At 41.7% G+C, this 15,097-nt stretch overlaps 1 protein-coding gene across 4 annotated transcripts in view; it reads left to right on the forward strand.

The window, feature by feature from the left end:
• The window catches only part of acads (acyl-CoA dehydrogenase short chain), a 196,175-nt gene that overhangs the window by 86,960 nt on the left and 94,118 nt on the right, over nt 1–15,097 (forward strand). For all 4 annotated transcript variants that reach the window (XM_072587254.1, XM_072587253.1, XM_072587255.1 and 1 more), the window contains exon 6: nt 2,092–2,262. In XM_072587254.1, the coding sequence (XP_072443355.1) occupies nt 2,092–2,262 (171 nt within the window). The remainder of the gene's footprint in view (nt 1–2,091; nt 2,263–15,097) is intronic.

The following is a 15,097-nucleotide window of genomic DNA, read 5'->3' on the forward strand; positions in this document are numbered from 1 at the left end:
GTACTGGGCATTGTTGAGACCACTTTTGGAATACTGCATACAATTCTAGTTGCCCTTATATAGGAAGGATGTTGTTAAACCTGAGAGGGTACAGAAAAGACTTACAAAAATGTTGCTGGGACTGGAGCGTTTTGTTCTGTAGGGAGAATCTGAATAGATTGGGGCCTTTTTCTCTGGAGCATCGGATAAAATCATGGATAGGGTGATTAGCCAAGGTCTTTTTCCGAGGGTGGGGAGTCCAAAACTATAGAGGGCATAGGTTTGTGGTGAGAGGGGAAAGATTTAAAAAGGACCTGAGGGATAATTTTCTCATGCAGAGGGTGGTGCATGTATGGCATGAGCTGCCAGAGGAAGTAGTGGAGGTTGATACAGTTACACCATTTAAGAGACATCTGGATGGATATCTGAGTAGGAAGGATTTAGAACGATATGGGGCAATTTCTGGCAAATGAGACTAGGTCAGATTGGGATGTCTGGTCAGTGCGGATAAGTTGGACTGAAAGGTCTGTTTCTGTGCTGTCTGACTGGATGACTCTATCAAGGAATCTAGATCAAAGGTGGGTGAATAATTTTGAAGTAGCAATCCATCAAAATTTAATTGAATGGCAGAATAGGTTGCACAATTTGCTATTTCACTTAAAGTGGAATGTGGAATATCATAAGGGCAGATTGGATTAGATAACTGCACCTGAACAGCTAGCATCAACACAGCCTTGCATGCAGAATGACCGTCTTCAACACTGTAATTCCTATGATGTTGTGAGCATTTTTTTTTAAATGTCAGAGGCCTTTGATTGAATCAAGCTTAAATCGATGAACAGAGAAACCCCACATGAAGTGTGATGACACAGTTTCAACTCATCTGTTTCTGGTTCAAAGCAACACAATTTTGTCCCTAATTTGTCGCTTGTTAGTCTAAAATTGGTGTTCAATTAACTTCTATGTTTCACGTAACTACTCATCTTAATGTTAAACTTATTTTTGTCCTTGAAGTTTTTGCTTCCTTCCCCATATATTGTCATATTTTTAGTACATCGAGTGTGATTTCAAGATTGTGTTTGCTATTTTAAAAATGCCTTGTTCATGCCACTTTTTGTAATCTTTCAGTGCCCATTTTAATAACGTTTGCCTTTGTTTTTGTTCCACCTTGGGGCACATGATCAAAGCTGTCAGACTGTGCAGCTCTTTCTCTCTCCCCAGTCTGCTTCTTGTTAACTGTGGGTCCAGAGGATTGACTTCCCTTGGGAATATCCTAGCTACAAAGAGTCTGTAAAGTAAACTGGCAGGGAATGGTATTTCCCCAGAAATGGAGAAAAACTCTTAACTATGACATGCAAATAATTAGATTGAAAGTATTTCATTGTGTCTCTGGTTCTGAAGTGTCCGATGTCAGTTGGAACCATTCGTGTGAATGGGGTCAGGATAGGAGGGAGAACATGAAGACAATAAAATAATCTTAGACCAGTTATGACACAGAAAGAGGCGAATCAAACCATCAAGCCTGCAATTTCTGTAACAGCAACTCACCTGGTTCAATGCCCCATCTGTTCCTACATAATCATGCCTTTTTTTTTCTTAAGATGATTATCCAATTCTTTATTGAAGGCCTTGATTGAATTTGCTCCCGCCTACTCTCAGGCAGTTGATGCCAGATCACACCTACTCACTGTGTAAAACTGCTTTTCCTCACTTTACCATTGTTTCTTTTGCAAGTTACCTTAAAATGTTCTAATCTGGTTCTTGACTCTATTGGTACAGTTTTTACCATCTACTCTGTCCAGAGCAGTTATCATTTTGAATATCTCTCCCAACTTCCTATGTAATCTTCTTTAAGGAGAACAGTTCTAATTTCTCCAACCTACCAGTACACCTGAAGTTCCTCATCCTTGGAACCTTTCTGATAATTATTTTCTGCATCTCTTCTAATGCCTTCACGTTCTTAATAATGCACCATTGAGGCCAAACTAGTATTTTATAAAGATCACAAAGTATATGAAAAATTTTTAAAGAAATTAAAAATGTTTAAAAATAATTTATTCCATTTTTTTATTCCAGTGTATCTGATATATTTTGTCTGCATTGCGTTCACAGGGAATAAGTGCATTCTTGATTCCAATGCCTACACCAGGGTTATCCTTGGGAAAGAAAGAAGACAAATTGGGAATTAGAGCATCATCCACTACAAACCTCATTTTTGAAGACTGCAAAATACCAAAGGAGAACATTTTGGGAGAACCAGGCTTTGGCTTCAAAATAGCCATGGTATGTATTTTCACTACCTTAACACCAATGTTATTCAAACTGAAATAAGCAAAAGAAAATTGTGCACTGATACCACACTTTCACAACCACCAGACAACTCAAAGCACTTTGCCAGTAAAGTTTTATTTTTGAAATGTAGTTGCTGATGAAATGTTGGAAATAGCAAGTTGCACATGGTGCACTTCTACAAGCAGCAACGTGATAATGACCAGATAATCTCTTTCTCTGATGGCAGTGTTTGCTGACACCAGCTACTAGGGGCAACTACACATTTATGTTAATTTAACAACATGCATGCACATGGTTCCAATGCAGTATGTCATCATGTACAAGTTACATCTGCCATCATGCACAAATGCAGTACCGTGCACCTGCAAGGATGCCTGTGATTTTAAAATGGGGTTTAGCGGTGGGGAGAGGAGATGCTGGCTGTAGAACAGGGGGATGTCCCTGGAGTGAGGAGGGAAGAGGGCCCAGCAGCCAGGCAGTGAGGAGTGACAAGGTGGGCCTGGACTTGTGAGGGTGGGGGAATGTGACAAGGAGGGCCCATGAGCTGAGAGGCTCTCTGTCACCTTTCCTCAAAACTCCCCTTGGCTCTCTTGCCCCTCCATCCCTCTTCTGGTTCTCTCCCTGATTCCAGTCTCTGCCCCATCCCTCCATCTTCCCAGCTTTTGATCTCCTCCAACCCAGAACTCCTCTTCCCACTCCAGATCCCAATCCAGCCCTTAACCCCACCCCCTCCACCCTTTTCTGCATTCCAGTCTCTACTCCTCCCTTCTTCCTGGATCCGACTCGCTATTATAATGAGGTCAGCCAGAATATAGAGTATGATATTCCTGACTGGGGCTGGTAATCTGCTCCAGTCAGTGAGCCCTCACTAACAGATATACAGAGGAATATCAGACATCCTGCTCCTGCTGAGAGCTTGCTCTGAGGGAGCTGGATCAGTGTCAAAGACTCTCCATGTGTGAATAAAGAGTGACTTGGTGACAGGAAAACAGCCTCTGTGCAGTTATTTCAGCTACCCCTTCTCCCCCCCCCCCCCCCCCCCGCTCCTTTCCTAGTTCCCAATCTCTACCCCTGCACTTTTTCCTGGATTCCAATCTCTCCCTCACACAGGCTGTGTCCCTCCAAAACTGTTTGCATGTGCACATGGACACATGACAAGAATCTCAGCCTTTTGTAATGCTGATTGAGAGGTAAGTATTGACTAGGGCATTAGGAATAGCCTCCATGCTGTAAGTAGGAAATGCTGCCTTGTGTACCTACTTGAGAAGGCAGATTGGATCTCATCTGAAGGACAGCACTCCTTAAGCCTCCAACCCAAGCATCAATTTTGATTTTTGCGCTCAAGACCTGGTCTGATATTTGAACCGAGAACTATCTGACTCTGAGGCGAGAAGTGCTACAAACTGAAGGACAGCTGACACATACAGTATAAATGCACATGCAATATCATTTGTTGTTACAATGACATAGAGTCATAGAGATGTACAGCACGGAAACAGACCCTTTGGTCCAACTCGACCATGCCGACCAGATTTCCTAAACTAATTTAGTCCCATTTGTCAGTCCATCTATACCCTTCCTATTCATTTACCCATCCAGGTGCCTTTTAAATATTGTAATTATACTAGCCTCCACCACTTCCTCTGGCAACTCATCCCATACACGCACCACCCTCTGCGTGAAAAAGTTGGCCCTCTCACCCTCAACCTATGCCCTCTAGGTCTGGACTCTCCCACCCTAGGGAAAAGACCTTGTCTATTTACCCTATTGTCAGTGTAGTCGAACGTGTACAGAATACACAATACATGCCCATCCTGATTCTATAAACCTCTATAAGGTCACCCCTCAGCCTCTGACGCTCCAGGGAAAACAGCCCCAGCCTGTTCAGCCTCTCTCTATAGCTCGAATCCTCCAACCCTGGCAACATCCTTGTAAATCTTTTCTGAACTTCTTCAAGTTTCACAACACCTTTCCGATAGGAGGGAGACCAGAATTGGACACAATATTCCAAAAGTGGCCTAACCAATGTCCATCTTCTAACTTTTCCTTCGTAAACTATAGCAATGGTTAATGCTGTGAGTTTTATCACATAATAAATGGAAGATGTACTGCTGTCTGAGTGTTTTAGTCAACAAGGTAAAAACAATGACTGCAGATGCTGAAAACCAAATACTGGATTAGTGGTGCTGGAAGAGCACAGCAGTTCAGGCAGCATCCAACGAGCAGCGAAATCGATGTTTCGGGCAAAAGCCCTTCATCAGGAATAAAGGCTTTTGCCCGAAAAGTCAATTTCGCTGCTCGTTGGATGCTGCCTGAACTGCTGTGCTCTTCCAGCACCACTAATCCAGTGAGTGTTTTAGTGTACATTCCTGGGATTTGAACATTGTTGGCAGTACCAGCCCTCTTTTCCCTCTGATTCGAGAAACTGGCTGTCTATTGTGTAAACTAAATTGGTTATGGGAGATGCTCCCAGTGCGGCACCAACAGAGTTGGTAACACTATGAACTTTTTTAGATGACTAATGTTCTGAAGACCATCAGATTAGTTGTGCCAGAAAAGAAGTCTGCCTTAAAAGCCTTCAGTGTGAAGGACAATACTACATTACATTGTAGGACTCCTATTAGATTAGATTTCCTACAGTGTGGAAACAGATCCTTCGGCCCAACCAGTCCACACCGACCCTCCAAAGAGTAACCCTCCCAGATCCACTTCCCCTCTGACTAATGCACTGAACATTATGAGTAATTTAGCATGGCCAATTCACCTGACTTGCACATCTTTGGACTGTGGGAGGAAACCCATGCAGACACAGGGAGAATGTGCAAACTCCACACAGACAGCCACCCGAGGCTGGAATCGAACCTGGGACCCTGGTGCTGTGAGGCAGCAGTGCTAACCACTGAGCCTTTAGTAAAAGCTAATATTCTGTTGTTGCCATTCATTGTAACTTACATCTCTTTTTCCACTTTCCATTCTAAGGCAAATTGAGATTCTGAATTACAGAACTAAACAAAATTAATGGTATTAAATTTATCGTTCTAATGCAGTCAAAGTATACAAACCTTGTTTTCTTAAGGCACGCTAATGAGACAGTGCTAGCATAGATTTTTAAACAGGTTGGTCCTGTCTAATGAACCTAGTCATGAAGGTGACAAGCTAAGATGTGTATGGGTATGATTCTGTTGCAGAGTTGGTGTGTGTAAAATTGTGCAATTGTAAAATAGAGAAAGCATTGCGTGGTCCCTTTTAAAAGATGGCTTTTTTTATGCTTAGAGACTTGTTGGTTTGAGAGTGCACAGAGCAGCTGAATTGAAACATTTGCATCAAAAGACTAGCAGCTAAAGCAGCAGTCTTTTTAAATTTAGCCTATCAATTTAAATCAGGCCCTTAGCTACCTACTAAATTTAAACCTGATGGTTTTGACAACCCAGGACCAGTCCGAATGTAAAAATATTGATAGGTCAAAGGTCTAAAAGATGAGAGCAACTGCCATCTGTTAGAGTTAACAACCATCATCCCTAAAGAGAAAAATCACTGTCACAGAATTCTCTAAGCTCTGAGTGTAACCATCATCTAATTAATAAAGGTACTGTGGCAATCTTAGTTAATGTTCCAGACAGAAGAATTCACAGAAAGAATCCTCCTAACAGAAGTTCAGCAGAGAAGACACAGTAAGTTCTGTAAGACAAGTGTAACCTGGCTGTAATTTCAAGACTCTAAATTCTGTTGATGAACTATCTTGATGAATTATCAATATTTTTACACTCGGATTGGTTCTGGATCATCAAAATCATTAAATTTAATAGGTAGCTAAGGGCCTGATTTAAACCGATTGACTAAATTTGAAAAGACTGTTGTCTTGATAAAGACTGCTGCTTTAGCTGCTAGCCTTTTGATACGAATGTTTCAATTCAGGAGCTCTGTGCACCTGCAAACCTACAGACATCTTTTCTGGATCTCCAAACATAGAAAAAATACAATCTTTTAAAGGGACCACACAGTGCTTTCTCCATTTTACAAGTTTACACACACCAGCTTCGCAACAATACAGACTTCCAAAAGGCATTTGTTTGTTTAAAGAATTGGTTAAAAGAAATGAGAGCGCATGTCATTGAAGCAATTCAACTGACTGGGTTTGGTGACTTGGTTAGCAGAGAAGAAAGTAGTGCTAATGGATTTTTAGTCCACTTCACAGGATGTGACTAGTCATGTCCCACAGGCAGCAATAGTTGTGCCACAGTCTGTTATTATGCTTCCAACTTGCTTTAAGAAAGGAACTATATGCAGGTTTGCGGATGTACCAAGTTAGGTCGTATAGTAAGCAGTTTAGATTGGAACAGAAAGGTAAAAAGGGATATAGATTACTTAATTTATCTACCAAATAAAAGTTAAGATCTTTAGAGCTGTATACCTTTAAAGCTAAGCTTGTTCTAATCATTATAGGTTGTGATATTATAAAAGTATTGTGTTTCAGAAAGGGTCATTTTTAAAATTGCATTTGCTTGTGAAAGGTGACCTTCATTCATCTAGTTTTACTTGTGTTATTGTTTTCCAAACTAACCCCATAGGTAACTAGTGTGAAGACCCTCCTGGTGGAGGCATTCTTGCACTGCATGGCATTTCACTACAGTGTAAGCATTCATTTGACAGAACACTCCTGGCTGCAAGAGTTTGAATTGGAGCCATGGAATACAAATAGCGTACTTCCTGGCTGGATTCTGCACCTAACTACAGAATAAATGCATCCGTAATCTCTGAAAACATAAATCAAGTAACTTCCGCATTGCATTAGAAAGATTAAGCATTTAGTACAGCATGGCTCTCTACCCAATTTTTCGTTCTTTTGTAGTTTCAGTGCATTGATTTACATGCTAGTGTTAGTCACGCTGAATTATTTTTATTACTGAGTTGTTAACATCAGTGTTCATGCACCATTGTTAGTTTTGTAAGCTAGCTGATTGAACTAGATTCATTAACATTAAATTTGTTTCTTGTATGTGAATTTTTACTTGTTCTTTAGTTGACTCATGAGTTATGGGCTAACATTCAGAGTCTCTGATATTGTCATTTATCACGCAGTTGCTGTTCTCTGATTCTAGGTGTCACCATGTCTGAGTCATGTATTGTTCCAATTATACAGGCTTTCAGGCATTTTTTTTGCACTGTTGTGCAAAATGTACCCACGGGAATTGAGATCTGGATGTAAAACACCATCTTCTAATTTGTCAATATATCCTTTTCAAGGGCATTTAAAGTAGAAATCTCCCATCTTTCTCTAGAAGCACAAGTTTTTAAAAGAGGTATTTTCTTATGCATGAGGACACATCCAAACATATAAGTTCTTTCATGCATATAAATATGTTGATGAGCAAATTTGACTTTTTATGAAATGTTCACAGGGAATTGCAGAGCATTTTATGCATGGTTAATATCATGTCAAGATGCTGTTTGTTTGTATAAATGTTCACATATGCAGCAAATGATTGACAGGGTCAAAAGGTTCCACAACCAATGATTCCGATCTAAGATCTACAGTCCTTCCAAGTCCAGTCATGACTGAACAATTAAACAAGTAACAGGAGGAAGAGGCCGCACAAATATCCCCACCCTCAATGATGAAGAGCCCAGCACATCAGTGAAAAAGAAAAGGCTGAAGCATTTGCAACAACCTTCAACTAATAGTGCCGAGTTGGTGATCCATCCCAGCTTCCTCAAGAACACCCCAGCATCACAGATGTCAGTCTTCAGCCATTTTGATTCAATCCATGTGATATCAAGAAATGGCTGGAGGCACTGGATGCTGGAAAGGCAATGGATCCTAACGACATTCAATCATAGCCAAGCAGTTCCTGTACAGTTAGTCAGGTGAGGTGAAACTGAATGCCTGGACATCAAGGCTGCTATGATTGAGTTTGACGTCAAGGAGTCAATGGGAATTAGGGGGCGTTCTTCCTGCTGGTTAGAGTCATACTTAGCACATAAGAAGTTGGTTGTGGTTGTGGAGGTTGGTCATCTCAGCTCCAGGACATCGTTGCAGGAGTTCCTCAGGATTGTGCCTTAGGCCTAGCCACCTTCAGCTGCTTCCATCCATCAAATGGTCAGAAATGGAGATATTTGCTGATGATTGTACAATGTACAGTACCACTTGTGACCCCTTAGGTAATGAAGAAGTTCATGTCCAATATCCAGGTTTAGGCTGACAGTGGCAAGTAATATTCACACCACACAAATACTAGACAATGACCATCTCTGACAAAAGCATATCCAATCATCACCCCTTGACATTATCATCATTGAATACTCCACTATCAAAATCCTGGGGGTAGCATTGATCAGAAACTGAATTAGCTGTTTAAATCTTGCAGCTGCAGGGGCAGAACAGAGACAAGGAATTCTGCAACAAGTAACTCACCTGCTGAGTTTGCAAAACCCTGTTTGCTATTTACAAAACGCAAGACAGGAGGGTGGTGGAATATTCCCCACTTGCCTGGATGATTACAGCTTCAACAACAATCAAGAAGCTTGTCAGCCATCTGGGAGAGAAGCACGGTGGCTCAGTGGTTAGCACTGCTGCCTCACAGCACCAGGGACCTGAGTTTGATTTCGTGTCCATGTGGCTTTCCTCCAGGTGCTCTGGTTTCCTCCCACAGCCCAAAGGTGAGCAGGTTAGGGTGGATTGGCCATGCTAAATTGCCCATAGTGTCCAGAGATGTGCAGGTTAGATGGATTAGCTGTGAGAAATGCACGATTACAGAAATAGGTCAGGAAGTGGGTCTGGGTGGGATGCTCTTCGGAGGGTCAGTATGGGCTGACTGGCCTGCTTCCACACTAGGATTCTATGACTCTATGTTAAAGCACCAGAACCTCACCACATGCACAAACAAATACTGCTGAAGCTGCAGCATGTACAGTATAGAAGATGTACAATAAAACTCCTTAGAGAGCACCTTCCAAACCCAAAACTGCTACCATCTAGAAGGGCAAGGGCAACACATACAAGGGAGCATTACGAACTGTAAATTCCCCTCCAAGTCATTCATCATCATGACTTGGAAATACATTGCTGTCCCTGCATTGTCACTGGGTCAAATATCTTGGAACTCCCTCCTTAACAGTATTGTGGGTCTACCCACAGCACATGGACTGCAGCGATTCAAAAGAAAAACTCACCACCTTCTCAAGGGCAATAGGTATAAGTAATAAATGCTGGTCCAGCCAGCGACACCCACACCCCTGGAGTGAATAAAGAAGGTGTACTGCAGTGATTATTTCTGTTTGGAATGACTAACATTTCCAATTTGATGATATTTACATAATGTTGTAAAGTTGTTGTTTTACATAAACTGGTTGTCCTATATAAGCTATCTGTTTGTGTAATCAGGTGTCAAAGTTCCTGATTACTGTTGAGTCACAAACTTGCCCTGAAGTTCTTATCTTCACATGCTTAAAGCTTGGCTAATTAGTTTAATATGTAAGTTAAATATCGCTCAGAAACACCAGAACATAGAGATCTTTTGATCTCCACTGACTATTCAATAATATCAAAGGGTTCATCATTTTGCAGAGCAGCGGTAGGGCTGATTGGATTTCTGTACAAAAAAATCTAACATAGATTTGCTGTGTAAATCATTTCCTTCTTTGCAATATTCAATTCTATCCGACCCATCATTGATATGTTGTGTTGGGAGAAGCACCAGAGGTTATGGTTTCTCTGTTTTTTTCTGATTGGTACCAATAATGCTATTAGGAAAGGAATTTCAGGATTTTGGCTCAGTGACAGGGCAGGAGCAGAAATATAGTTCCAAGTCAGGATGGTGCATGATTTGGAGAGGAACTTGCAAGTGGTGTTGTGGTGCTCTCCTGCATTTGCTTGTCCTTGTTCTTATAGAAGATAGAGGGCAAAGGTTTGGATGGTGCAGTCAAAAATGCCTGGGTAAGTTGCTGCAACGCACTGTGTAAATTGTACACACTACTGCTACTGTGAGTTGGTGGTGGAAGATATGAGTGTTTACTTAACAGATCAATATCCGTGTGTTAAATTAGGAAGCAGAACACCAGGAACAGATAACAATAACGAAAAGGTCAAGAAAGCTGGGGTGGTGGGCGACAAAGAAGTGGACTAAATTGAAATAGCTATAGAGGGAGAGATAGTGCACTTTAGGCCATGTGGTGTCCATTGCCTCTGAAAGTTTTAAGACTAATTTGGAAGCATGCTCCTTCTCCAAGGAACCATGGGAACCCGGGAATGGACAGACTGCAGAAAAGAAGCAGGCAGTCAGGAATAAGAATTCAACTTTTTTTTTATTTTAAAAAATAACTCCACTCTTCTTTTGAATAAGTCACCACCAAATTAGCCAGTTAACGAATGAAACAAGCAATAATTAACAAACATTGTCCACCAGCTACAGTGCAACAAGATCTTGTGGTGCAGTGGTCATGTACCTACTTCTGGGCTAAGAGGCCTGGGTCTGAGTCCCATCTGCTCCAGAGATATGTAGTAGCATCTCTGAGCAGGTTGATTAAAAATAGGGGAACTGCATAGTCAATACTAATACGTTGAAAGTGTTGGATAGATGCCATTCAAATGTGCTGCTTTGTCCTGGGTTCTGTTGAGCTGCACTCAGGCAAGCAGAAAAGTATTCCTAGATGCTCCTGACCTGTGCCTTGTAGATGGTGGAGAGGCTTCAGAACTAAGCACTACCACACAGTTCTTAGCCTTCACCTTGCTCCAGTATTTATGTGGCTAGTCTGGTTCAGTTTCAGGCCAAGGCTAACCCACAAAAAGTTGACATTGGGGATTCAGTGATGGTAATGCCATTGAACATCAAAGGTCGATGGTTAGATTCTTTCTTATTGGAGGTGGTCATTGCCTTGCACTTGTGTAGGACGAATCTTATTCAACAGCTGGATATTGTCTAGATTTTGTCACATAGGGACCTGGACTGAGATGTGGTACTTCTCAGTTACCTGCACAAAAGCTAACACCCCATCACCTGTGGTTTCATCAAGCTTCATTGATTTTCTATGTTATCTCAAATGGACTTTAAGATCCTAACATTTACACCTATTTTACATATCTGTCCCTCTTTTACCACCATTGTACTCACTTTATTTTTGCCCTGTTCACCCTAACCATCTAACTTGCACCTCTTCATCCTTGTCAACAGCATAAAAACCAATATTGTCCAGCTCCTTTCAATGAAGAAGAGTCATATCAGATTCAAAATGTCAACAGTGTTTCTCCCTCCACAGATGTTGTCTTACCTGCTGCGTGTCTCCAGCATTTTCACTTTTTGTTTAAGATCCTCGGTCATGCTTTCAACCGTTCCATTCTTTTACACTTTACCTTTGTAGTACCATCTAACCACATATACCCTGTATCTGGGCACAGCCTCTGTTCCATTGACAGTGACCTGTTCCTTATGCTGCACTTTGTGGGCGGCACGGTGGCACAGTGGTTAGCACTGCTGCCTCAACAGCGCTGGAGACCCGGGTTCAATTCCCGCCTCAGGCGACTGAATGTGTGGAGTTTGCACGTTCTCCCCGTGTCTGTTTGGGTTTCCTCCGGGTGCTCCGGTTTCCTCCCACAGTCCAAAGATGTGCAGGTCAGGTGAATTGGCCATGCTAAATTGCCCGTAGTGTTAGGTAAGGGGTTGATGTAGATGTAGGGGTATGGGTGGGTACGCTTCGGCGGGGCGGTGTGGACTTGTTGGGCCGAAGGGCCTGTTTCCACACTGTAAGTAATCTAATCTAATCTAATCTTTGGTGGCCATGCTTCAAGTATTAAGGCTATAAACACTCTACAATTGCAATGAAATCCTTTAACACCTCTGTCATGTCCTCACTCAATGTGCTTATATTCGTCTTAATTACTAACTTTTCTCTTTGAATATGCTTTCATGCTATCTGAAGCCTCTCCTTGCATACTGTAATCTAATCTAAGCTATGATTATTATTGAAGTGTTACAAAATATTAAAATATACAGAATAGAAAGAGGAATGGAATTCAAGAATCACATTGATTAGATTGGATTTTAATGATTTTTGGAATGAGATAAATGTGGAGAGAGATCTGTGTAATGAGAATCAATGCTGAAATGTGATGGGAGTTCTTTTACTTCCTGTTCCCAGCTGAGTATAATACATACATTTTGCTTGCATGTAGATAACTATGAAGCCTTTAAAAATTCATTCTTACCCATTTTTTATGGCATGACCATAATTGGAATAATCCTGTACAATTCTTTTCTATGTTTTACGTGGTTCTGTATAGTGTCAATAACTCCCTTACATTGTCTCTTTTTATACCCTCGTTGTACGCCTACATAGTCCTACTCTTCAGGTGGTCTCCCTAAATATTTCAGTGCTCAGTTTGTAATGATGAACCCTTCATACAAAATTTTGAAATGTAAATTTCCCAACCTCATGAATTTCCATTCCCTTTGTCTTGTATCTAGTTTGATTTTCATGCTTGAACAGCATTGAAACTAGCTCACTGGCCAACTCAATCACTCACTCTTTCAGTTTGATTTGATCTGCCACAAGTCCCCATTGCCGTGTAAGCAAACTTTAAGGATTATCTCATCATGGGTAAGGATGTTTAAGGATGCTACAAAGATATCTGTCAGGGACCCAGCTGTTTCCTCTCTTGTTTCCCTCAGCAACCTGGGATAGATCCCATCCGGTCCTGGGGATTTGTCCACCTTAATATCCTTTAGCCTACCCAACACATCTTCCCTCCTTATGTCATCGTGATCCAGAGTAAACAAACTTCTATTTCTAATCTCAACATTCGTCATGTCCCTCTCCTCAGTGAACACTGATGCAAAATAATTATTGAGAATCTCACCCATTTTCTCAGATTTGACGCACAACCTTTTTTATCCTGTAGTGGACCAACCCTTTCTCTAGTCACCCTCTTGCTTCTTATATATGAATAAAAGGCCCTGGGATTCTCCTTAATTCTGCTAGCTAAAGTCATTTCATGACCCCTTTTAGTCCGCTTAATTCCTCATTTAAGATTGGTTCTACTCTCCCGATATTCCTCCAAGGCCCGTTCTGTTCTTAGCTGCCTGGACCTTATGTACGCTTCCCTTTTCCTCTTGGCTAGTCGCACGATTTCTCCTGTCATCCATGGTTCACGAATCTTACCTTTCTTATCCCTTGTTTTGAAAGGGACAAATTAAGACCTAGAAGGCGAAAGGCAGCAGTTCCATGAGAAAACCACCACCTGCAAGGCCCATACAACCCTGACTTGGAACAATATTACAATTCCTTTCCCATTGCTGGATTAAAATGCTGGAATCCTGGGGCTGCCTTCCTAACAGTGCTGTAAGTGCCTACACTAGGTAACTGCAATGGCTCACCAAGGCACCTTCTCCTCAAGGGTAGTTATGATTTGGTAAAAAATGCTGGCCTTGTTACTGACCTCAATAACCAAAGAATTAATAATAAAAGGAAAGGAAGAGATGGTAACTGCATTCCCATAAATCACTCTCAAATCAGGATTATGAACATGGCAGTTAGCATACTAACCTTCCAAATCGGAACACCTCTTTTCTCCAACAAAGCGTAGGTATCACTGGGCATACAGGTGGTCACTTTGGAATACATATCAAGATAATCTCATGGATGATGTTTCTGCAGTAATATCGAAGTCCCATATGTACAACCATGAGACAAATAAAGAGTTCAGCATGAATAGATGAGAGGAGAGGTGAGAAAAGATCAGTAAGTTCATCAAGTTTATTCCATGAGCTGATATATTCCCTTCCCACACTATTCTCCCACCTCTTAGGAATTCTGTTTCTTGTGTCAGCCATAAAGAAAATCCAGTTAATTCAGAAAACTTCACAAAGTTCTTCTATAGCTGCCTACAGCAACCAGGCAGGCTGAGGGAAGCTGTGGTTGCTGATGATACAGTCCAATCTTAATTAACTATTTTCATCATAAGTGGGTGAGTCTTTCTCAGAGAAAAACTCAACAACTTCTCTCCTAAGTGAGGATTTCAGCGTCCTGATCACATGGTGACATGTTGGAAGCAGTGTGAAAGGGCTGGGAAAATAGTAGGCAGCCTCAGTGAAAAGGCACCCAGATACATTCCCACCTCCAGAGTGAAGTAGGAACTGGTTCAGTCACCTATTCCATAGAGACAGGAAGCTAATTAAATAATTAAAGCCTCAAATCGTTGTCACCTTTTGTTATGCCAGTATTTTCTTGCCGTTAGAGCAGTTTCCCTACACCGTACAGAGACCACCATTCCATTGAAGTAGAGTCATGGTAGTAGACCAGATGGGCAACAAATTCAAACTCCATACCCCAGTGATGGGGCTGTAGGCCTGATAGGTTCCAACTGAATGCACTGTAAGGGCCTGGAGGGATTAATCCCAAGTTTAAGTGATTGTCCTTGGAGTTGGTAAGGCCTAAATGGGATGCGCAATAATGGACATGATAGTGGAAATTATAGAGCCATTGCCATTAATTTTCTATTCTAAGTCCCTGAAAACTCAAAGATTGCAAATTTTACACCAATGTTTTAAAATGTTGTAAAAATAAGCCCAGGAACTACAGGTCAGTAATTCTAACTTTGTTGGGCGGCACTGCCTCACAGTGCCAGAGACCTGGGTTCAATTCCCACCTCAGGTGACTGATTGTGTGGAGTTTGCATGTTCTCCCCGTGTTTGCGTGGGTTTCCTCCGGGTGCTTCGGTTTCCTCCCACAGTCCAAAGATGTGCAGGTCAGGTGAATTGGCCACGCTAAATTGCCTGTAGTGTTAGGGAAGGGGTAAATGTAGGGGTATGGGTGGGTTGCGCTTCGGCGGGGCGGT

The sequence above is a fragment of the Chiloscyllium punctatum genome, chromosome 17 (assembly GCF_047496795.1).
Source record: "Chiloscyllium punctatum isolate Juve2018m chromosome 17, sChiPun1.3, whole genome shotgun sequence".
Classification (NCBI taxonomy): Eukaryota; Metazoa; Chordata; class Chondrichthyes; order Orectolobiformes; family Hemiscylliidae; genus Chiloscyllium; species Chiloscyllium punctatum.